Source organism: Myxocyprinus asiaticus, chromosome 28 (genome assembly GCF_019703515.2).
Source record: "Myxocyprinus asiaticus isolate MX2 ecotype Aquarium Trade chromosome 28, UBuf_Myxa_2, whole genome shotgun sequence".
NCBI classification, from domain to species: domain Eukaryota; kingdom Metazoa; phylum Chordata; class Actinopteri; order Cypriniformes; family Catostomidae; genus Myxocyprinus; species Myxocyprinus asiaticus.
Genome location: NC_059371.1, coordinates 13,391,842 through 13,417,123, shown reverse-complemented (window position 1 = coordinate 13,417,123; position 25,282 = coordinate 13,391,842). Strand labels below are relative to the sequence as shown.

The window sequence follows — 25,282 nt, the reverse complement described above, 5'->3', positions numbered from 1 at the left end:
GCAGTCAGGAAAATCCTTTCAGTGATCGAATATCAAAACCTGAAGACTGTGATAGGCTAATTCTATTTTCTCTTTTCAGTTTTTAACAGTTTCTCAAGTATAATGGCTTACAGAGAAAGATGAGCATACATGGCTTGTCGCAACACAAAAAATACTATTCATTCATATGTGAAAATGCTGAGTAAAGCTTAAGTTGCAAAACAATGAATGCGTGAAACATACATTATCATAGAGTATTCTCAATAGGAGTGTCCAAAAAGTTATTTATCCATGGAAAATTATATTATACATTATAATATATATTATAGTTGTTTATAATAGCTTATAATATGTTAATATTAGGTAATGCATTAGGTGACATGAACTTTGCAATTAACATTACATACTGTGTGTGTGTATGTGCAGGTTTAAGTGGTTTACGAGGACATTTTTTTAGGTTACAAACTGATAATTACAAGGGTATTATGCTATAAATGTGGTTTATGAGGACATTTCTAGTGTCCCCATAATTTCAATTGCTTAAAAAAAAAAAAAAAAAAAAAAACATATTAAATGATGTTTTATTGAAAATGTAAAAATGCAGAAAGTTTTTTGTGAGGGTTAGGTTTAGGGGTAGGGTTAGGGGATAGAATCTATAGTTTGTACAGTATAAAAATCATTATGTCTATGGAGAGTCCTCATAATGATAGCTGCACCAACATATGTGTGTGTGTGTGTGTGTGTGTGTGTGTGTGTGTGTGTGTGTATCCATCTATATATAAAAAACGTTCATTGTTAGTTGATGATAGTTCATTAAAAATGTAATATAAACAGAAAAAAATAGGAATTAAAAAAATATAAAATTAATAAATCTTGGTTAATTTATAGATGTTATACTGTAGATGTAATATAATGTTGTATATACTGTATACATATATATATTAACATTGACCAAGATTTTAAAAAGATTAAAAAATGCTTGTTTATAATAAAATAAATTTCTTATTAATATTTATTTTTTCTGTTTCTATTACACTTTTAACTGTCATAACAATGAACAATATTTATATATATATATATATATATATATATACACACACATGTATATACATGTATATAGTATAACTCATTTTGTTCTAAAAAAGACCTCCAGATGCATATCACTCGGATTTCAGAAAGGAAAAACAAAGCCACTTGTAATAATTTTCCTAAAGGAGTCCACACAACCACAGTCATGGAGGAATATGATTGGCTGTAAGGAGGGGCTTGAGGGTGGGACTCCTGTTTGCTCATAAAAGCCTGTGAGTCTCTGTCCCTCCCTGCCCTGTGCTCTCTTTTGCCGGTATTACTGCGCTCTACCTCTCTCCAGGCCTTCATTCATTCATCTGCTCTCTCACTTCAGCAATCATGAGTCTAAGAACAAACTACAGCATGCGTTCCTCCAGCTCTCAGGTGCCGGTGTCCCAAGTGTCCATCAAGCGCACCACCACCAGCAGCATGCCAACCTACCGGGCTGCAAGCATCTATGGAGGTGCCGGGGGTCAGGGGACACGTATCTCCTCTGCCTCCTACTCAGGAGTCCGCAGTGGATTGGGATTTCCCTCCATGTCCAGCTCCATCCAAGTGAGTGCCACCGGTGCCACAGGTGAGATCATGGGCAATGAGAAGATGGCAATGCAGAACCTGAATGACCGTCTAGCTTCCTACCTAGAGAAAGTCAGGTTCCTGGAACAGGCCAACAGCAAGCTAGAGCTGAAGATCAGAGAGGCTCTGGAGAAACGAGGTCCTGATGTCCATGACTACAGCCGTTTCCAGCCCATCATTGACGAACTGCGCAAGAAAGTGAGTTTGAATGAAAAGGAGGAGGGTACAGAGGACTTTGTGTGGCAGAAAATTTATTGCATCTATAAATAAGTTAATGTGACAGTCTAATTGTGCTGCTCGGCATTTATTCACATTCTCTGGGACATTTATAGACTTGCAGGGTAGAAAGTAACGAAAAAGAGACTTTACTTTGTCCTTTGTTAGTTTGATTACGTTTAGTTGTACGTTAGAGCTTGATTAGAGATTACAGATGGCCAGCACTGATAGGCAGAGAACCAAGAAAACCAAGGGTAAACTACAAAGAGAGAGAAGCTGGGGGAGGGGTGTGCCATGGAATTTTCTTTGTGGGACTACAGTCATAATTCTTGCTTACAGCCAGTGATCTGGTGAATAAGCGTTTCCATCCTTTTTTGTTCCTGCCCTGTTACACATCCAGACATTTGTTTATTTGACTCTGGGATCCAAGACATTTTCGAGTCTGTGTGTGACATAACGGAAATGAGAGATTCAAGGGAGTTTAGATTGAGTTCAGCCAGTGCAAAATGCAACCAGATACTTTTGACAGATAAGACAACACAATTATCCATTGTCAGCTTCATTTGTAACCTCTGCATATGTCCAGGAATATATTTAATTTGTGTCTTTTTATATTTTGTAGACTGTTGGTTTATAATGTAGATAGGGTCACTAGTAAAACACTGATAACAGAGTCAGTTTTACACCAACTGTATCTTGCAACTAATATTAAAAGATATTAGGTTACTGATAACTAGACAGGGTTATCAGAATGGAGTTTTCTTTCAACAGGGGCTTTGTCGTAAGGTGACAGGCAGAGTATATTAAAATCATTAAATTCCCATCTATCTGCATTCTTAAAGCCACATAAGTAAACAGGATTAGCCACAAGATTAGCCTGATGAAAGGGTAGATGACATTTGGCACTACACTACAAAGAGAAAATAAAATGCTAAAATAAAACACTTTAACATGTTAAATAATAAATAAAATACATTTCAATGTATTTCCCCTGAAATAAGGACTATTGTTAGTGTAGTGTAGATCATAACCAACACTCCTTAGTATTGAAAAATTACATTGAGCTCACTAATGTTGAACTATTACAGGCCTCCAACCTTATACCAGTACTTTCTGGCTTGTAAACATGAAAATCATTTACAACACAAAATATTAGGTTGCAGAAAACAGGAAATCTAACTCAACTCATGTCCTACACATGAGTTTATTGTCCTCAAGCAAACGCCATCAGGTTTTTCCAACAGCTTTCTGTTAATGATTATCCCTGTGAACTGTGAAATGGACTTTGCCTTCCAGTATCTCTTATCTAAGCAAATCAAGACACCAAATTGAAGATGGCAACGCAGCTCCAGCAAAAAAAAAACAAAATAAAACAACAAAAAATTATGAATGACATGATGCACTAAAACCTGCCAATTATAAAATCATTAAGTTCAATAATTAAATGATATAATCATTAAGTCAGGTTTTATGTCACAACTGCAAACTAGACGGATAAAGTTTGTCAAAGTACATTTTGATGTTGGCTTGACAAAGCTTTGAAAAAAGTCTGAAAGTTGAAACTAATTTTAGAAGTTTGAATATTGATAGTTATACAGAAATTACAGTAAGATAAACAAGCAGCTAGATAGTCAGACAAAAAAAATCAGATAGATAGATCTGAAGGTCTGTGCCAAGGTTGATGGATGTAGCTTGAAAGCTCTAGGAGGAGTTATTATTGATCATTTGGGTCTTTGTTAAGGGAATTTGGAAAAACCCTAAACCATGTCTGTAGAATACATTGGTCAATGGCAATTATTTTCACAAGTGAGTCTTTGGTGTGACACTGTTAACAGATTTAAAGTATTAATCAGCATTTCTTTACGTTTTTAGATATTTGACGCCACTGCGGACAATGCCCGCCTTGTGCTTCAGATTGATAATGCCCGCCTGGCAGCTGATGATTTCAGAGTCAAGTGAGTAACAAGATTAAATTAGTAATTAAAAGTATAACAAATTAAATCCCATTTTGACCTTACGGAAACTTTCATAGTTTCGGATAGCAGTAGTGACCCATTGGCCTTCCTTGTGTCTGCAGGTATGAATCTGAGCTGTCCATCCGCCAGGGTGTGGAGGCCGACATTGCTGGCCTGAGAAAGGTTATCGATGACACGAACCTGAACCGCATGAACCTTGAAAGCGAGATTGAGGCCCTCAAGGAGGAGCTCATTTTCCTGAAGAAGAACCACGACAATGTGAGTACACAAACACATCTGGACACTAGCACATCTGGAAATGTTTGTCTACGGCATAATCCATTCCTTGGGGATCACCTTCATGACACATTTTATGGTCTCTCCACCCAACAGGAGGTAATGGAGCTTCGTAACCAGATCTCCCAGTCGGGAGTGCAGGTGGACGTTGATGCTCCCAAGGGACAAGACCTTGCCCAGATCATGGAAGAGATGAGAACCAAGTATGAGAAAATGGCCCTTAAGAACCAAGAGGAGCTCAAGGCCTGGCACGAAACACAGGTATATTCAATAAGTCATTGTGTCCACACAATCAATTGACAAAAAGTTGGAAGTCTACAAAGTCTGTTAAGTCTTTCCTCTTGCTAAAGGTTGTTGCATGTCAGTCCCTCTATTGTGCAGCTAACGTGCAATTTTGTGCTGTCTCTAGATCTCAGAGATTCAGGTACAAGTGACACAGAGCACAGAAGCCCTCCAGGGTGCTCGTACAGAAGTCAACGACCTTCGCAGACAAATCCAGACACTGGAAATTGAGCTGGAGTCACAGAAGAACCTGGTGAGTTGGTCTTCTGCTAGCCATTGTAGCCACATCCCTCTCCTTACCACTGGTCGTTCTGATCCTTTTGTAAACCTACAGTATATTGTTAAAGTAAAATGTACTGCATGCTCTCTCAAGTATTGTAACTTAAGTTGGTCTCAAAACTTGTTCTCAATTAAATTAGGTTGAACTTCCCCTTTACTACCTCTTGGGTTCTCTCTATCCATTCTGCAGAAAGGATCACTGGAGGCCACATTGCGGGACACAGAAATGCGCTACAACATGGAAATTGAGAATCTAAATGCTGTCCTCCTGCAACTGGAGGCTGAGCTCACTCAGTTACGCAACAACATCCAGCAACAGACGCAGGAGTACGAGGCTCTGCTGAACATCAAGATAAGGTTGGAGGTAGAAATTGCCACCTACAGGAGGCTTCTGGATGGCGGAGACTTCAAGTAAGCCTTCCTCTGAAACCTAAAGAGATTTTGAACAGCAGTTTACTTCTTGTACACACATGATCAATACAACTCAGTTAGACTTAGACCAGATACACACTTTATGCAAGTACTTTAATGTGAACATGAATGCTTGGCCAACACATTGCAAGTGCACAGTCCGATTAAACATAATTAATGTGCATTTTGCACTACTGGGGCAGGCAGTAACAAACGTCAGTGCTCAAGGGGGCGAAAGAGTTACTGTCAAATGCCATTAATATGCCATTGATGCCATTAAACCAGAATTATTATCATTCATGTTGTATAAACATAGTAAGTTTCTTAGCAAGATTACCTTCAAGCTCTGCTTTGAACTATAGTTGAACTAAAAGATAAAACCGAATGTACAAGTTTTTTTTTATATATAGCACCCCTTGTAGCAATGCTAAGAATGCAACACATACTTGCTTTGTGTTATGTATTGCACTCTGGCACATTTTGTGGTGCAAAAACTTGTGAAATAGTGCTTGTGTAGTTAAAAGCATCTGCATTCAAGTACTTGCATAGTGTATGTTTCAGGCCTTAGTGCCTAGATTTGCTAGAATATTGATTGGTTTGTAATAAGTATATTTTCTCTTGCTTAGGCTCCAGGATGCTATTGAGGAGCAAAAGAAGGTGAAAGTCATGACGGTCACACAGACGTTGGTGGATGGGAAGGTGGTGTCTTCAAGCACAGAGACCAAGGAGAGGAAACTCTGAACACCACCTTTCAGATCGCCCACAGCAACATAGCATAGACACCTCATGGGCCAATGCTAAAATTAACCAAAGGCAGGTTGGACTTAACAAGTTAGATATTTAATCCAGAGTGTCTTGTTGTAAGTGTTTCTTTGGAAATATGCAATGAGATTAACCAAGTACATTTCAAAAATAATTTAAAATGACAAATCTAACATGTAATGACTACAGCCAAAAAGCTTTAAGGTCAAAGAAGTTTACTGAAACTTTATTACATATTTTTGGAATGATAATGTTTTTATCATCACCATGTTTTCCCATTTTGTTGCCATGTTGTGTTGTACCCTTCACGCATATCCATGTCAATAAAGCCAGACACATTTATCAAATCTTTGCTATCTGTTTGTCATTAATTTAATCCTACTAAACCTATAGATTAGAAAATATAAATTTGAGTGAGGTAATTCAAAATTTATGCAAGCAAAAGCATACTTCTGAAAAGCTGGACTGTAATCTTTATAGTGGCAAATGGGTCAAGCTGTTATTTCATAAAGTGAAAATGATGTAAAATGGACAGAGACCAATAGAAATTTGCATTTTGACTCTTATCTACAGTATAAGAATATACTTAATGACAAGCACTGAAGTGAAAGATTGGTACTTGAGAAAATATTTTCAATATTAGATTTGAATTAGAAGGACAATTTTGTTCCTCTTTCATTTCTGGTCATGTGAACATTTGATAGCTGGTAAACTGAAGAAGCTGTACAACTGACTAAATGCTTCTAAAGTTTTCACAATCATGTTTGGTCAAATTTAGCACAGCCGATTCTTTCTTGAAATATGATCTTATTCTGTGTGCTCTCCAGACTTTTATTTAAATGAAATCTTCCTTAATTCAAATGAATTTCTCAAACTCGTATTCAAAAAAGTGCCAAGTGAGGCCAAAGACACTTGATCACTTGATTTCAAGACTTGCATATGTTTAATACTCTTACCAGAACAACCAGTGAGTGTGGGATGAAAGTCCAGAGTCTAAAGATAATATAAATGTGGATGACCCAGTGGTGGCTTGGGTGCAAAGATATATTTACTTGTGTACCATAAAAATCACATACCTTTCAGGACCACTTGTAGGACCTGCTCTCCTCTGCACAAGATCTATACTCTAAAAATGCAGAACTTCAGTGCTCATAACAAGAGAATATTTAGAATGTACTCAGATGATCTATGCATCTTAAAACCAACATTTTACACTTTGATTAGTGCTGGGAAAGGTGGGATATATTCTATTCTTGGATCTATCACTGCACAAATGGGGATTGGAAATTGAAAATGAAATGAAAGTTGGAAATTAAAATATTACCATGCAAACCCTTAATGCCTAGTCTCCTCTCTAGAGAAGGTCAGGAGCTTGGAGAAGACCAACAGTGAGCTGGAGCTGAAAATTTGCCAGGTTCTAGAGAATAAAAGTCTAGACACTCAGGACTATAGTCACTACTGAGTAACCATTGACAAACTACGCAAAGAGGTAGCCTGTTCTGCTCTCTACTGAAATATTCTATAGTCTTACTGCTCATATCTGAACACACACACACACACACACACACATGCTGGTGCAGCTATCATTATGAGGACTCTCCACAGACATACTGATTTTTATACTGTACAAACTATAGATTCTATCCCCTAACCCTAACCCTACCCCTAAACCTAACACTCACAAAAAAAAAAAAAAAAAAAAAAAAATTCTGCATTTTTACATTTTCAATAAAACATTGTTCAGTATGTTTATGTTATTTAAATTATGGGGAAACTAGAAATGTCTTCATAAACCACATTTATAGCATAATACCCTTGTAATTACCAGTTTGTAACCTAAAAAAAAAAAGTCCTCATAAACCATTTAAACCTGCCCACACACACACACACACACACAGACACACACACACACAAAACAGAGTGTTGAAGCAGACTTTCATGCACGAAAAATGCTAGATGACACCAATTTGGCACAACTGCATCTTAAAAATGAAGTTGAAGGATTGACAGTGGCGCTGAAGTGCTGAAGCAGGGGTGCATGTGTATGTTGATGCTCCAAAGGGACACAATCTGACTGCAATTATGGAGGAGATGAGAGCCAAGTATGAAAAGATCACCCTGAAGAACCAGGAGGAGCTCAAGGCCTGGCATGAATCTAAAGTGAGGCATCAATTCTCAGTGCAAAGTTAACATTTCTGTCAGTTTTTTAAGGAATAGGGAGAACTACATGTTTTATGTATGCTTGATTGTATTGTATAGATCACTGAGGTAAAGGTTCAAGTGACTGAGAACACTGCACCATTGAAGGAAGCCAACATACAAGTCAGTGAGAGCCATAGGATCATGCAGTCACTGGAGATAGAGCTGCAGTCTGTGACTAGAACTGTAAGAGATTTTGTCTTAACATTTAACACTGACAAAACTCAGAGGAAAATGTGTTAGTTCCCTATCGGTCACTCACTCGTCGTTGTGTTGATGTAGTGACACTAGGGGGTCACCCTTGGGAGCCCCAAACACCTCTGATCTTTGAGAAAAGGCCAATGGGAATTGGCGAGTGGAATTTGCATGCCACTCCCCCGGACATATGGGTATAAAAGGTGGCTCGCAACCACTCATTCTGATTTTTTTCTTCGGAGCTGAGCGGTTGTGTTCAGCGAGCTGAATCCTCTGCCATTCCATTCACCTCTAAAAAACAGTTGTATTTACGGCGCAGTACAGCGAATTCTCCCCCTCGTGCATCGGTGGAGTGCAGAGAACGCCTCTGGGCGCTTCAACAGTCTAAAAGATTATATATTCTTGCGATAAGAGAGTATATTTTCCCTACTAAAAGAGTGGCACTAACGGAGAGCATCTTTTTAAATATGCCTTTCCATCTGTGTTTATTTCCTGGTTGCAGTCGTTACCGCTCTGCATCCAATGGCCACGATCGCTGTCTTACGTGCTAGGGCGCTGCCCATGCGGAGATAGCGTTCGTGGACGGGTCATGTTCTTACTGCGAGAACATGACCATGGCAACGTTGCGGTCGCGGCTTTCCTTCGTTAGAGGGAAAGCCACCCCAGTGGCTCCCTGCCTCGGTCCTTCTACCTAAGGGTTTTTGGCCGCGTCAGTTAGCACTGGGGGCGATTTGGGGATCCTAATGGGAGCCACTCCACCGGGTAACTCCCCACGGACCTCCCATTCCCCAGTACACTCTTTTGCCCCAGTTGAATTCTGGGATGAGACCACCAGCTCGTCTCAGGGTGAGTTCGCAATCTCATTCAGTGCTCGCGAAGTGGATGAGCTCTCGATTGCAGCATCGGAGAGCGGGCTGATCCAGTCTGACACTAAGAACTCGACTGGGCTCCCACCTTCGGGTGCGGTTGCCCAGTCGCAGGCCGACGCTGAGCTGGTGGCCATGCTTGCCCGGGCGGCTGCGAGCGTTGGGCTGGAGTGGAACCCTCCATTACCCCCTGAACCCTTGTGACTTGACGATTGGTTCCTGGGCTCGGAGCGCCGCTCACGGCCGTGCCCTGCCCCGGTCCCTTTCTTCCCGGAGATGCATGAGGAGCTCACGAGGTCGTGGCAGGCACCTTTCACTGCCTGGACCTGGTCTCTTAGCTCCTCCGACTCTCTACCCTCGACGGTGGGGCTTTCCTTACTGCAAGAGAGGCTGCTGGGGCGGCTGTCCCCCCCACCTTGAGGGTGCACATGGCCGCTATGGCGGCACACCACAATGCAGTTGACGGTAAGTATTTAGGGAAGCACGACCTGATCATCAGGTTCCTTAGAGGCAAGAGGTGGTCGAATCATCCCAGACCGCACCTCATTCCCTCATGGGATCTCTCCGTGGTCCTGCGGGGAGCCCCGTTTGAGCCCTGGAGTCAGTTGAGCTAAAGGCAGTCTCTTGAAGACTGCCCTCCTGACTGAGCTCACGTCCATCAAGAGGGTAGGGGACCTGCAGGCTTTCTCTGTCAGCGACACATGCCTGGAGTTCGATTCGGAATAATCTCACGTGGTCCTGAGGCCCCGACCGAGCTATATGCCCAAGGTTCCCACGACCCCGTTTAGGGATCAGGTGGTGAACCTGCAAGCGAAGCTGCCCCAGGAGGAGGCAGACTCAGCCTTTTCATTGCTGTGTCCGGTGCGTGCTTTGCGCATCTACTTGGATCGCATGCAGAGCTTTAGAGGCTCTGAGCAGCTCTTTGTCTGCTTCGGAGGACAGCGGAATGGGAGCGCTGCCTCCAAACAGAGGATCACCCACTGGGTCGTTGACGCCATCGCTTTGGCATACCACGCCCAGGATGTGCCGCCCCCCTTGGGGCTTCGGGCACACTCCACCAGGACACACACTACCGACCAATGGCGCCTCTTTGGCAGACATCGGTAGAGCAGCAGGCTGGGCAACACCCAATACCTTCCCAAGGTTCCTAAATCTCCGGGTTAAGCCGGTTCGTCCCGTGTGTTGTCAGGTAACAAATCCCAGCACCTTTGGTCTATTGGCAGCTATGGCGGTCATGTGCATTTGGGTAGTTTTAAGTGAAATTTTACAGGAAAAAATATGGAAATAACTAGAAATGGTCATTTTTTGTAATTTTGTGGTCAAGTCCTCAAACCTACAAAAAATGAGCACCCGATAACTCCTAAATTAAAATGCACGTTAAAAAAACATGTATGACACATACATGAAATGTATGATTTGTTTTATTCACAAATGTTACCAAGAACAGTTTCAAAATAAGATAACTTCAAAAAATTATGCTTTTCTTTTGGGAAAAAACATGAAATGCACAATTTGCATTTATAAAAAATGGGAAACAAAAAAGATTTTAAAAAAATAACAGCAAAAATATTTGCCCTCAACCGGAGCTTACTGAGTCTACATATCGGCTATCACATTTTTAACATTTCACATATTATTATTCAGAAAAACAAGTGATGAAAGTTGGCTTTTTATAAAATGCGCTCTGCCCATGTTAAGAGATTTAATGCACATAGACACATATTGGTCTAATCAGCTTCCGAGTTCCACATATTTTTCCCCCATAAAAGCAGATCCTCTTCTGTTGTTTTGCATGACTCCAACAAGAACTGAATACAAACAGAGTAGAATTCAATAAGAACCAAAATATTACAAGTATTGCCTTATAAAACTTGGCTTCGCTTTAGAAGCACAGACGCCATGATTTATTCTTCTCTCATCCAACACCTCGACAGCACACATCCCCCCCCCCCAGTGGATTGCATGATTTGGTGAGAGATTCAAAAGGAATACAGTGTACTTCAGCACTGATTATGGCAGGCAAATATGGAAAGGAAAATGAATTTGTGATATTCGAGTAGTGATTTTAATACTCGAGTAGCTGGTGCAGAACAAGTACTCTATTACTGGATTACTCGTGCACATCCCTAGAAATAATGTGTCACTTTTCATTCCGGCCCACATAAGAATAATATCCATTTAGTTTATGAGCTTATTTTGCAAAAAAAAAAAAAAAAAAAAATCATGGCAATCTCCCATTCATTCCTATGGTAAGTTCAGTCATGACAACTCTTGGAAATATTTAGCATGTTAATGTATGACATATTGATACTGTATATTGGTCTTGGTGGACGAGATCTGCTACACTGTTGCTGCAGAGCAAGTATGGAGACTTGCTACTGCTAGAAATACACATACATACTGAATTAGCATGTGGACACAAACACAACCCCCAAACCACTCAGATCTATCGTCAACACTTGTGTACTGCTGCTGCTTTGAAGAGTACAGAATGTATGCTAGCCAGGTGTGTGCTAATAAACAACATTTTATGTGTGCATCGGTCTGCTTAGCCGAATAGCTTAAACTGCTAGTGACATAACTCATAATGTGTACCTGAGCCAGGACAACCCAGAGATTATTTAACTAGTGACTTAAACTAGCTATGTGTGGATTTATTTAATCAAATTACCTAAAAGAGCGATGTGTGCCAGCCAGATTTTGCTAAAGCTTACATTTTTGAAGACACGCGACCGTTCAATCTGGTAGAAGGAAAGCTCCAGCAAACCACCTCAGCAAATAGCATTTTCAGAGGTAAAAACTCCTGCAGAATGCTGCAAAGAAACCAGCTTATCAGCAAAACGTAGCCATATTAATGTTAGAAAAAGAGAGAAATGCAAGCTGATTGGCTACCCGATGACAAGTCAGAGGACCAATCAGCATACACCATGCGAGCCGATTGGCTTAATATGTCACATGTGAGTGAGCCAATTAGCTAACAGATAACAAATCAAAGAACCTATCAGCTTGTGCCACATAGAGTTGCATGGCTGAACTTTGGTTATTTCTGCAAAGCTTGCAGGCCAGTTGTGAGTGCTAGGTTGTGGAGCATGCAGCAAACTACCCCGATCTAGCATACTTTACAGGCAATGTACAGCATCGCTTTACTAAGTCTGCCCTTTAAAGGTGCATTACTGTAAGTTATTGCTTATTAAAAAAGTTTTACACATAAAGAGCTAAATTGCATTTTTTTTAAATATGTTGAAAATGATGTACACTCACATGAGATGAAGAGTCCAGTCATATCAGTAACCCAATAAAAGCTGTTTAATTTTACATGGAGCGGGTCACCCCATAATAGGCGCTCTCATTTTTACAGCTCATGACAACCTGTGTCATGCAATTGACTGAGTTACTGCCACTAATTTTGACAATAATAATAATAACATGTTTACTTTATATACAGGGTTGGGGAGTAATGGCATACATGTAACGGGAATACATATTTAAAATACAAAATATAAGTAACTGTATTCCACTACAGTTACAATTTAAATCATTTGTAATTAGAATACAGTTACATTCAAACAGTATTTTGATTACTGATGAGATTACTTTGCATTTTATTGTCATTTGTTTCATTTAATATTTAGTCCTTTCAGATGGAAAACATTTATACATATAAATGATGCGATCAAAAGTGCATTTGAACAGCGGTGAAACACTTTCTTATGATTCATAAGAGCAGACAGAGAAGTTTGAAGTTTGGAGCAGAAGAAATAGAAATAAACCTTGTGTAAACTGTCAGCTTTACGCTAAGCTAAAATGCTATTTCTAGCCATTTTACATGCACATGTTACCAGGCACGATCATATTTTTTTATCAAGAAAATTCACATTAGATCATAATTTCTTTTTTTCTAGTAAGACCTTTGATATTAGGGCAAAAATCTTATTCTTGATAATAATTTTTGTATTGTTTTCCTGTAAAAATATCAAAAAATCCTTAAAACAAGATCAGTTTGATTTATCTTGTTTTAGAAACAACACTGCATAAGATATTTTAGGGTAATATAGGATTTATTTTGCCCATTTTATCATCCGCCAGGAGAAAATCATAAGTCTGATTACTTAGAAAGGGAATCTTTTGAATTGTTTGGAATGTGTCCAAAAATGCTCAGCCACTTCATCAGTTTGCCAACTATTGGATGTGAAAAATGGACTCCAATATTGAGTCTACACCTCTGCAATTGTCAAACCTTTAGAGAAACACAGTACCTTCATGCCTCTGAAATGTGCATGAGCATTCAGACTGACAGGATGAGCAAAAGCATACTATCTAGATAAGCCTAGCTAATGAAGCTTTGCAAAGTAATTTTGCATTCTGCTATTTATAAAGTTTATATTCTCCTACTATGGGTCACTTTATTGCAAAGTACTACTAATACCATGTGGTATTGCAGTCAGAAAGTCTGCATTTACAGAGTAACTCCGATCAGAAAGCAAAGCTTAATTTTGTATAAATACCCACTTAACTTATTTAGCCTGTTAGTATCAGTTTCATACAAATCTAGGGAGGTGAACACCATGAACTACCTTGAAAATGAAAAGATCCAGTGTAGTGTAGCCTAGAATGACTAAGTATAGAAGTTTCCACTGTGGGCCTGTAAAAGGGGGAGTTTGCGGCTAACAAAGAGACGCTGTTTCCACTCAAATCCTCCGTCGTCACAGTAGGTTGGAGGAGTCCACTCAGAGGAAAAGACTGTTGGTATGCAGATGACGATGGCAATTCAGGCATCTGTGGATGGAAAAATGGAGTTGGAGTGTAAAAAAATCTGCTCTGGACAATATGAGCCAGATTATGTTTTTGGAATATAAAAATACACACGAGTGTCTCCCAATACTGATTCATAGGAAGCTGACAAATGGATACGGAGATGAACTTTTTTTTTTTTCCGGGATCAAGATCAAGAAAATGTTTATATTTCTGTTCTGGAAAGTGTATGCTTTTAGATGCTGTAACTACTCACCATTTCTTTTCACCAGTTCTAATCAACTTTTTATTTTCACTAGTTCATTTCAATGGCCCTGTGTTGATGAATTTGTGCAAAATGAATTTTTTTTTAAAGTAAAAAAATTCCACATTGTGTTTCAGTTAAGATTTTAGACATGAAAATATCTCAAATATATTTGGGTCATGTAACTGTATGCACATTAATTATAATACACAAAATCTAACACAATCTAAAAGACTATTTTAAATGAACTAGCATTTTTTTATTAAACATATTTTGACATATTTTCTTATAATATAATATCAGATGATTTTTTTATTTGATTTAGACAATTAATTCTCAATGAAACTGAGAAATATAGAGAATGTTAATAATTAATAATAAAAACAAATAATTCTTCAAAATGAAATTACAGATATACTTCTAAAGATTTTTGAATGAAGAGACAATGAAAACATGATTTCACATCAAGTGCAATATGCAAACAACCTTGAATGTTTAAAGAAGAATTCTGTTTAATTCTTTAAATCAAATAAAAAAAAAAAATAGTGGGTTTTAGTTGCTTTTACTGTATACTGTATACTTAATTCTTTGTATAGAAATGTATACAATAATTCTTTGTACTCATAGATGTGTATCCTTTCAGTGCCTTGGTGAATTAATAGATGGGTGGAAAAGACTTTAAGACCACATGCTTAAACAAGAATCCTTACTTTTGTGCTGCCCACTCACCATCTTTTTTCTGTCCAGGAAGTCACTATTGCCGCCACTGTATCTGAGCAAAACATCAACTGAGCAATTCAGTATTTAATCAAAGCCAAAAGATAAGTGTGTTTGTGTCATTATCCATGTGTGCCTTGACACATGGTAAAATGTATCTCTGTACACAGTCTCATGATCTTGCTAGGGTGTTGTGTTTTTAGTCATGCTTTGTTATCTCTAATTGCACATCCTCTATTTTTTACCCACAATTCTGGGAAGCTCCTGCATTTCTTCAAAATAGTATGACTCATTAGATCAATATTTGTTTTTATGCTTCCCAGTACACTTGGAACTCTTGTCTGGGTATTTTCTATGCTTTATATGTCCTTTAATTTCTCAATGTGGTTATTGCATTTTTTTTTTTTTTTTAAATCTCCTATAGAATGGTAATAACTTTAGCAAGATTTTTACATTTTCTGAAGAAAATGTGAGGTGCTTGCCAGTGCAAATTTCACTGCGACAATGCTAGGGAGTTGTTTGTGATTGGTAGATTTTTGGTAGACTTCTGTGTGCTTTTTGGTGCATGGTAACATTTGCATTACATAACTAACTAAATTTACAAGCTTGTTCTAGAGAAATCAAATTATGCTGTAGCTCAGCTGATACAGTGCTGTACTTGTGATGCAAAGGACCGAGGTAAGGGCACATGAGTCAACACATGAGTCGACTCATGAGCCGAAAGTGTCATAGAAGCACCCAGACTTATCTCACAGTGAAATCGGAAACAGTTGACTGACTTTTCAGTAGCTTAAATTGGTCTGTGCTTACCGAAATGTGAAACACAAACCTAAACCTAACCATCAGTGGAGTAAAAATGTTATGTTAGTTTGGAAAATGCAACCTCCAAATCGATTACTTCTTGGTTTTAATGTGTGAAGTGAACCCGGGTCTTCTGCTGATGTAACGTGCTTCCGGACATGCCACAAGGGACGGTAAACGTGCTTGTGCCAAGGCAAATGTCTGATGGAAGATGGCATTTGTCAGTGAGTCAGCATAATATGGCCAACTGTTGGAAACAACATGCCGACTTCCCATGTGATCATGTTAAAGCACCACAAAATGATGTGGTTGATTTAGCACTTTGGCTTTTTTTTACACTATGGATTAGGAAAGGTTTAAGATTTTGGTTAGGAAGGAAGGTTTTTGTGGCAGATCTCTGCCCTAAGAAGGAGGAAGTGGGGGCCATGTGAACAGTTCACAGAAGACTTTAATTAAACACAACATAAAACCGCTTTTCAGCACAGACTCGCCGGCACACACACACACACAGCTCCAGGTGTCGCTCACACTGTTGGCCTTCCAGCCCAATGCAGAATGCACCCGTTCGCTAGCTGCATGCATCTCTCTCTTTCTCTCCTACTGGCATCTCCGACTCCTCTTTATCCCTCTCCCCGCTGATTGGGGTTTCTGGAGGGGAGATGTTGCCCGATGGTCTTCCCCACCTCCTGGGAAACTGAGCAGGACGAGGGTAGGGAAAGGGGAGAGGGAAAGAGAGTGGGAGAGACCAAGAGAGAGAGAGAGAGGAAAGAGAGAGAAAAGAAAAAGTGAAAAAGGAGAAAATAAAAAAAACACACCGGTCCCCAATCACGCTGCCAGTCGGTCCTCAGCCAGCTGCACAGCGGTCCTCAGCGATGCTAGGCGATGGCCTCGGACCCCTCAGCCATCCCTTTCGGCCGCCAGCTGACGCACTGCTCTAGCACCACTGACTCGAGCACTCCCTCGGCATCGTGATCCTCCGTCAGCAGCGAGGGCTCTCTGACTGCACATCTTCCTCCAACTCCCGGGTTTAGGCACAAGTGTGGCAGATCTCTGCCTTCCCTAAGAAGGAGGAAGTGGGGGCCGGATGAACAGTTCACAGAAGACTTTAATTAAACACAACATAAAACTGCTTTTCAGCACAGACTCTCCGGCATACACACACAGCTCTGGGTGTCTCGCACAATGTTAGCCTTCTGGCCCAATGCAGAATGCACCCGTTCGCTAGCTGCATGCATCTCTCTCTTTCTCCTACTGTCATCTCAGGCTTATCTTTATCCATCTCCCAGATGATTGGGGTAATTCAGTGCCAGGCGTCCATCCTTACGGCCCGGCCACACCCTCCTCATCACAGTTTTGTTGATTTAAAACTCGATAGAGCATTAACCTTAAAAACCTAATTTTTTAGGGAGAAAACTCTTTTGTTTGGGAGAAAACTCTTTGTTAACTCGCATTTAGCGCCACTCTGTGGACATGGAAAAATGTATGTACCATGTAATATAATTTCCACAGTCAAGATATTTTCATGTGATCAGGCTTGTTTGTTTGATCAACGGCAGAAGGGGCGATTATTCAAAATTTTTATTTCAGCCATTTGAAACCAATGCTTATTTTCTGCAAATACATTTGGTGACGCTAGTGGCACAAAAATTAGACACTTTAACTTAAGTCATTGGAATTTTTTCAGCCATTTTATCATGCATGAAAAAAAAAAACATTGATCACTTAGAAAAGCATACCTCTCCATAATAAGCTGCACAATTTAAGGTATCATTGACCTGAATCAAATTGTCCTTGATCTTTTAACATATAAGAGGTCGTTGTACTATAAAAACATACTGTAAGTTTCAGAACTCAAAATTTCCTCACTGCAAAAAGAGCATTTGTTGAAACCAAGCTGCCAAAACAACTGATGTCATACTGTGGTAGACATTTGCACGTGACCGCCTCCACAACAACACATAAAAGCTAACTTTACCTTATCACTTCCATAGCCATGCCCAGCAGGCATGTGCAGAGAGGGTGGCTCTCTGTCAGCAGCTTCAAGTTCCTCTCTGTCTCTCTGTCAGCAGCTTCAAGCACCTCTCTGTCTCTCTGTCAGCAGCTTCAAGTTCCTCGGTGTCCACATCACTGAGGAACTCACATGCTACCATCAGGAAGGCGGTATCGCAGCATCAGGACCCGCACCAGCCAACTCCATTACAGCTTCTTCCCCAAAGCAATCAGACTTTTGAACTCTTGATCGCTCATGATACATATATCACCACCACACTTTATTAGCCTCAGACTGGACCCACATTTTATACTTTACTTAATAACACACTGGCAACTGACTATCAGCCGACAGCTGAATGTCAACACAACACTTCATATTTATTTCCACTGATTACATCTGGGGGGGGGGGGGGGGGTACAGTGTATTTTTATTGTATACTGTCTTCTTATTTTGTGTATACTGTATATTGTTTATTATTAATGTATATTATATATTGTGTTGTGTGTAAATCTGATGTTTATTGTAGATTGGTATATGTCTCTTCACTGTCATGACTGCTATGATGCTCGGAACTGCACCCAAGACTTTCACCAACTGTTGCACTTGTGTATATGGTTGAGTGACAATAAAGGGATTTGATTTGATTGATTTGATCTAGGGGCTTGAGCCCCTTCCCTTTTACTGAGGTGCCCCTCAAAATGCCACCGAAAATGAAAGCTTGCACACCCAAATTAAATTACTTGTTTTACACTTAATAATTGTATATAGGAGTGTAAAAATGCATCAATATTAGGCTATGCTGAAACTTCGATGCATTTAATGTTCCCGTGATGATATGCAATTCTATTACACATAATCAGCAGTCTACTTACTGTCTGTTTGTGTTAGTTTGCATAAAGTCATGATATTATCCTTTAATCATATAGACTCAATAATGAATGTAACAACAGTATTATTTCCCTTTTTTATTATGAACCAGACCTCCCTGAAATCCATAAATACAAAGAACTTTTGGAAAAGATTTTGAATCTTTTTACAGTTGTGCTTTCTTCTGTTAAACACAATGCATTACGCATTCATTTCTTATCCACAATTACGTTTTTGAACCAAGAATGCAATCTAAACCCACGTTTTTTGGGTCAGTTTTCCTGTATAGTGCAAATCGTTGCAATTGTTCGGTGGCATGCAACAATTTCTTGAAGATCCATGCTTTTTTTGGCCCATTAGCCTGCAACTACTAGCCCTATTTCATCCCAAACACATGTACAGCGGTGTGTCAATGATTATTCAACTGAGAAATCATACAGAAACTTCTCTTGGCCTTTCGTACAAGAAAGAATAGGGTTGGACAGCTTGACATTTCAGTGGAGTATTTTAAAAAGTTAAAAGAAAAAGTAGTTATTGAGAGAATTTAAGATGGTTGTTTGATTTTCACATATGTGTTTTAGACATCAGAGTGTAATGTGGTGAACAGCACCCCACCAAACCATGTTGGCAACCTCCGTTTTAATTCAGGGGGAAAACCCAAAGGAATTTTTACCAGGGTTACCACAACCAATAACAACTTTGCATCAAAACCATACTGAGTAGGCACCATGGAAACTAAACTTTGGCCAACAGACTGTAAAGGAGAATACAACTCAGCATATGCTGGTTTTGTAACAGTTGGCTCGTTCAGTAAGCTCTATATATAAAAACGTGGGAGGTGTCCTTCAGACAAAATTACACAGCAAGACTTCATTTTCTAGAGCTGATTATACAGTATTTTTGTAACCACACTCCTGTGGGAATTTCTAACTAGCATATTCCCTGAATGAGAGGTAACACGGGAGATGCAAATTCGGGACCCTCGCCGCCCCACCAGGTCGACAGGACACTACATCTTCAGTACGAGATGTTTCACCATCTGAACAGGGAGATGGGTCCCCGTGAACATTTAGCCGCTTCAAAAATGGGCACAATTACAGGACTAAAGGCACCCCATATGGGACATCTTCATTTCGGCCAAAATATGGGACATCTCTGCCAACATAGGACTGTTGGCAACCCTAATTCAGGTTGATTCAGTCATATTAATATTTATATAATATTTCATATTGGAAAAAGTCATATTTTGACACTGCAAGCAATAATTGGTAAGGAATAAACAGAATAAACGGTAAGGAAAAAATATTTCCAAATAGATGAAATCAGCACTTTGGTTGTATTCACATATTGACTGTAATCTAATAGTGACAATAGAACACAAAATAGGGATTTGAGAAAAGTGAGAAAAATGTAAATAGAAATAAACATACAAAAAAAATTTATAATGAATGACAAGATTGTCAAAAAAGATGGTGGGGTGGGTGAGCCTTTAATGATTTTTGATGGTCAATGAAATGTTTCTAACGGGCCAAAATGTTAATATCCATTTATTCAAACATGCAATGCAACACCAACTACTAAATGCTTTTGAACAACTAAATACACACACAGACATCAAAGCTAATCCAAAACATTCCTGCCCACTGATATTTAGAGCATGTGAGTTGGAATGCACTGTTACCTGTGATAAATCATTGTAACTTTATAGTTTGTTTTGCCATTGCTTTGACAATGGAAAAAAGTATTTTTACCATGCAGTGTCACAGTGGAGTAACTTTGAATGGGATTTGGGAGCTTCCAGGTGCATCAATGAAAAGGCTTCAAGGAGAACAGGGTTAATGAGAGGTCACAGTGAAATCAGTGTGTTGTGTGACCAGGTTGCAGGTAAATAGTGGTTTCCTCTCAACACATGCCACTGCGTAATTTTGCACTCACTTTGAAAAGCACTGTACAAATAAAGCTCAGTTGAATTGAACTGAATAGAGTGTCCTCATGTTTAAAAATATACATTAAAGCTCAACATACTCTACCTACACACTCCAAACAAATTAAGAGATCATTTTTAATGTTTCATACAGCCCAGAAATGTTTCCCGAAGATATCATTGAGAGAGCAGAAATCCATTTATATTGATATCTATCCATCTATAGCCTACGCATTGGATAAAATGACAATATTCTGCTTTCCAGACTGAACATTTGTGTTTGTAGTCCAAAATACAGCTCTCAAATTCTGCTTAATTTGATCACCTACAGAGAAAGAGAGGAGAATGTTTGTTCATTTTACAAAAGAATGTGAGGCCACAAAGTCAACGTGGATGGTAAATGTATTTTGTATGACATTCGGCAAACAGTCAAACAGAAGTCAAATGTCAAATCTGCCTATTTACGCTCGTCATGTAACATGACTCAATGCAAAGTGTAAAAAGAATTGAGATTGTATAATAACAGTACACTGTTGACTGCCATATTTGGTAGTGATAACTCAACACAACTCTTTAAACAATGGCATAACTGATGTAGCTGCCTATATTGATTGCATGATGATTGATTGGTGGTGATTGTACAGTGTACACCCTTTGAAACATAAGTTGAACTCAAAGTTTTAACACCTTACTTCATTCATATCATCACACAACGTTGATGGATATGAATGTTTTGTTAAATTTCTATGACAATTAACTTATGAACTTCATCTAAAAAAATCACCTTTATAGGTACCATATATAGCTACAGTATGACAGAACAGAGCATACAAGGGTGGTGGGGGGTTTCGTTCTTAATGTTTCTGGTTGTAACTACTTAGTAAAGATATTAATTGAAAGTGTACCTGTAGATAGACCTACTCGATTACATAATATGTAGTGCTTCATGGAAATTGATGGTCGCATTAATTTGTAAATTATTTTTCTGATTGATGGATTCCTACTCAGGATTATAGGTAATGTATTTCTTATCTGGTTAATTGGTCATTTACTCACCTTCATGTTGTTTCAAACCTGTATGACTTTCTTTTTTTATGCCGAACACAAAAGGAGATGTATTCTGTCTTTTAGTACAATGGCAGTGGATAATAGTACCTCACATGAAAGCTTAAAAAAAGACCCAAAAGGATAATAAATGTATGTCAACATCCAAGTCTCCTGATGGCATACAATAGGTTTGGAGAGTAACAACCTGAAAATAAAGTCCATTTTCAGTGAAAACTTTGACATCTATTGTGCTTTGATGAGCATCAGAAAAATTTGTTCATGCAAGAATTTGTGTTGTTTTAGCATTAAAAAAATAGTTATAGGGATAGTTCACCCAAAAATTCAAAGTCTGTCATTATTTACTCACCTTCATGCTATCTCAGATTTGTATGACTTTCTTTCCTCTGCACAACACAAATTAAGCACAAATTGCATTGTATGGCCCTACAGAGCTGAGATATTCTTCTAAAAATCTTTGTTTTCAGTAGAAGAAAGAAAGTCATACACATTTTTGTGATTTGCATTCTTTGTGCATATTGCCAGCTACTGGGCAAGTAGGAACATTTATGGTAAAAATTACATAAATATTGATCTGTTTCTCATCCACACCTATCATATCGCTTCAAAAGACATGGATTTAACCACTGGAGTCTTATGGATTACTTTTATGCTGCCTTAATGTGCATTTTGGAGCTTCAAAATTTTCACCACCATTCACTTGCATTGTATGGACCTACAGAGCTGAGATATTCTTTTAAAAATATTTGTTTGTGTTCAGCAGAAGAAAGAAAGTCACACATATCTGGGATCGCATTAGGGTGAGTTAATGATGAGAGAACTGTCATTTTTAGGTGAACTGTTCCTTTAACGCGTGAACATGCATGCAGCTGTGAATGCACAATGCACGTCAAGATTTTGACTGAAAAATTACTTAAATGTTGGGGTTTTTCTCATCAAAACCTATTGTATTCCTTCAGAAGAGTTGGAATATTATGCATGAGTCACATGGACGACTTTCATGATACTTTTGGATACTTATTTAAGCTTCGAAGTGAGGCACTATCCACTGCCATTGTATTTGGCAGTGTAAACAGGCCACGTTATTCATGAAAAAATTTCCTTTTGTGTTGCACATAAGAAAGTCATCCCTGTTCAGAACGACATGAGGGTTAGTAAATTTTGGCAGAATTGTCTTTTCATTTCGCATATGTTTAAGTTTATGATTGGTCTGTTTTGAAAAGATTTTACATTATAGCTAAAAATCAATTTCTCTACAAAGAAAATAAATGTAATGTTTATATTCATATTAGTGGTCGATCAATATGGATTTATCAATGACCAATTCTTAAACTTTTACATTCTACATTTGACCACGGACTGTGTTGAAAACACCCTTATAAACTGTCAGCACATCTTTATTCCAGTACACTTCAGGGCACTATCAGTTATTCCAGTACACTTCAGGGCACTATCAGTTCCTCTTGAAATTGTGTATATCTTCATCTATATCTTTTTTCAACATGTATGTATCTCTCTCTTTGTATCTCTATCTGCCTCTCCTTATTATAGTTTCCTAATGTCAAAAATGCTAATATATCATTAGTTTATAACAACTGAAATATATTGTGCTATCTTTATAGGCCAAACCAGTTCATATCAAGATAATCCAGAGTTGCATAATAGTAGCAAAGCATTCATTCTGCTTTTTTTTTTTTTTTTTTGTGCAGCGTTTTAGTTTCGTTCAAAGTTTAATTCAATTCAGCTCCATCAGAGGGGTTACAAAAGAATGTTCAGCAACAAGACCACCCTCAAGAATCTCTGTAAACCCTGTTAATGACAAAAATAAAAAGAGGATATAACTAGCAGAGCTCTGCAGGAGTCTTTTCTCAGTAGCTGTCTGCTTGTCCCACATCGGAAATTCCAGTCATACAGTGCTTGCCAAATGACACAGTACAAGGCTGGGGTCAAGATTCGATGTGAACTACTTCATATTCTTCAATGGCCTCTGATCTGTTCTAGCAAAGATATGACCAAAAAAGGGATTTCAGCACTACTACAAATCCCTCTCCTCCTCCCACAGTACTCTGAGCAAAAGGAAATAATTTACTCCTTATGGGGTACAGTTAAAGAATGCAGCAAATAGGGCATGGCATTATAACAAGGATTGTGAGGAGGGAGACTGGTCTCTCAGTTTTGCCTAGCATTAATATGGACAGATATTCCAGCTGTTATCTGCACAGCAATTCTGAGATCTGCTGGATGAAAGAATGCTTTATTACTAGCTTTGCAAGTTATTGCAGCTCAGTTCATCATTACAAGACAGATAAAGGTTCAACAGTGTGATTTGGTGGTTAAAGCTCGGGACTTGATTCAGTCCCCTCAAGGAGTAAGCCATGGGCCATTACCATTGTGCTCATAAACTAGAAACAACAGCAGGTTGCTCCAAGGAGATTGTCCCTGTATAATAAGTGTATTGTGTGTCACATGTTCACTTACTGAATATTATGACTATGATGACAGTCTTCCGATAACACACTGTTTCTGCTTACAAGACGTCTAGCATAGCTGACATAGCTGTTGTGGTGCCTCAGGTGAAATAAACCCTAAGTGATACAGATAATAATTATTATAATTTGCACTGTGCTACTTTCAGTTGAAAGTTCTTTGGCAGGAGGAGACTTGGATTTGTCTGATACTATCAAGGACATATTAATCTTAATAAACTACATAGAATACAAAAATATATTTGGGGGTTTTATTCTGACGGCTGTTTAAAATAAATAAAATAAAATGAAAACAGTGGTCAATGGGACCATACATATATATATATATATATATATATATATATATATATATATATATATATATATATATATATATATATAAATACAAAAATATGGTACAGCGAAATACGGAAGAGGCTAATGTCAAAAGAAAATACAAACAGGGCATTAGCTTAACCATATACTTCAAAACATACTTATTACATGCTAATATCATTCACAGTATTTTATGCATTTAAGTACTTGCTTAAATCACTCAAAGCATCTTATGCATTTAACAGATGCTTAAACACTCACAGTATTTTATGCATTTAACACATGCTTAAATCACTCAAAGCATTTTATGCATTTCTAACCAGGCTTTAAGGACATGAATAACAGTATAAAACAATACAATTCTCATTACACGTTCACTTAAATAGAAAACACTCTGGGCTATAAATTATTAAATGAGATATTATTAATACTAAATTTACATACCCAGTCCTGCATGTGCAAAAATGTGGCCAAACTCCACACATGCAATCCATATGCATCCTTCAAACATGATCCATAACAAACACTCAATTTTAACACATGACTCTTGTGAGCACATATTTAATGCAATTTAACAACATTTTGTGTAAAATTTGATATTTAACCAAAGAATATTCAAACGATGAGCAAAACTGGAAGCTCTCTTGCGCGATACATATTTCTCACAACTCAGACATGAGAGAGTGCCAGAAAGCGAGTGTTGCAACACTCTTAAAGAGGCCACATCCAATTTATGACTAGAGTTAAATTACATGAAATTTCTCCACTTGGCTACATTGTGATTGTGTGTATTTGTTTGCTTTTGCTGTTGCTTCAAGGTATTTGAAATCAGATAGAGAAGAATGAAAAGCTCAGTTAGTGTGAGCTCTGACATCCTTCTGAATGTATGCATGTACCTTCTGATGGGATAATATGTGTCCTGGGTATTGATTGTTGTTGTCAATGGGTGAGTGCAAACTTCAGGAGACAGAGATGTCAGTGCAAATATTTACACAGATATGAATACTTCAGGCATGTAAAAAGTAATTGAATC

The 25,282-nt window shown here is 38.5% G+C and overlaps 1 protein-coding gene and 1 long non-coding RNA gene across 2 annotated transcripts; one reads left to right on the top strand and one right to left on the bottom strand.

The window, feature by feature from the left end:
* Positions 1–1,288: 1,288 nt before the first annotated feature.
* LOC127419112 (keratin, type I cytoskeletal 18) lies at positions 1,289–6,172 on the top strand. The gene is made up of 7 exons (XM_051660245.1): positions 1,289–1,821; positions 3,712–3,794; positions 3,917–4,073; positions 4,188–4,352; positions 4,501–4,626; positions 4,843–5,063; positions 5,690–6,172. Exons 1-7 carry the CDS (start codon positions 1,387–1,389, stop codon positions 5,802–5,804), a joined length of 1,302 nt encoding a protein of 433 aa, XP_051516205.1. The 5' UTR covers positions 1,289–1,386; the 3' UTR covers positions 5,805–6,172.
* A 5,927-nt stretch (positions 6,173–12,099) lies between these two features.
* LOC127419123 (uncharacterized) lies at positions 12,100–24,912 on the bottom strand. The gene is made up of 3 exons (XR_007893607.1): positions 24,694–24,912; positions 23,927–24,033; positions 12,100–13,861 (listed from the first exon to the last, which is right to left on the bottom strand). It is a non-coding gene; the product is annotated as an uncharacterized LOC127419123 (long non-coding RNA).
* Between the last annotated feature and the right edge of the window lie 370 nt (positions 24,913–25,282).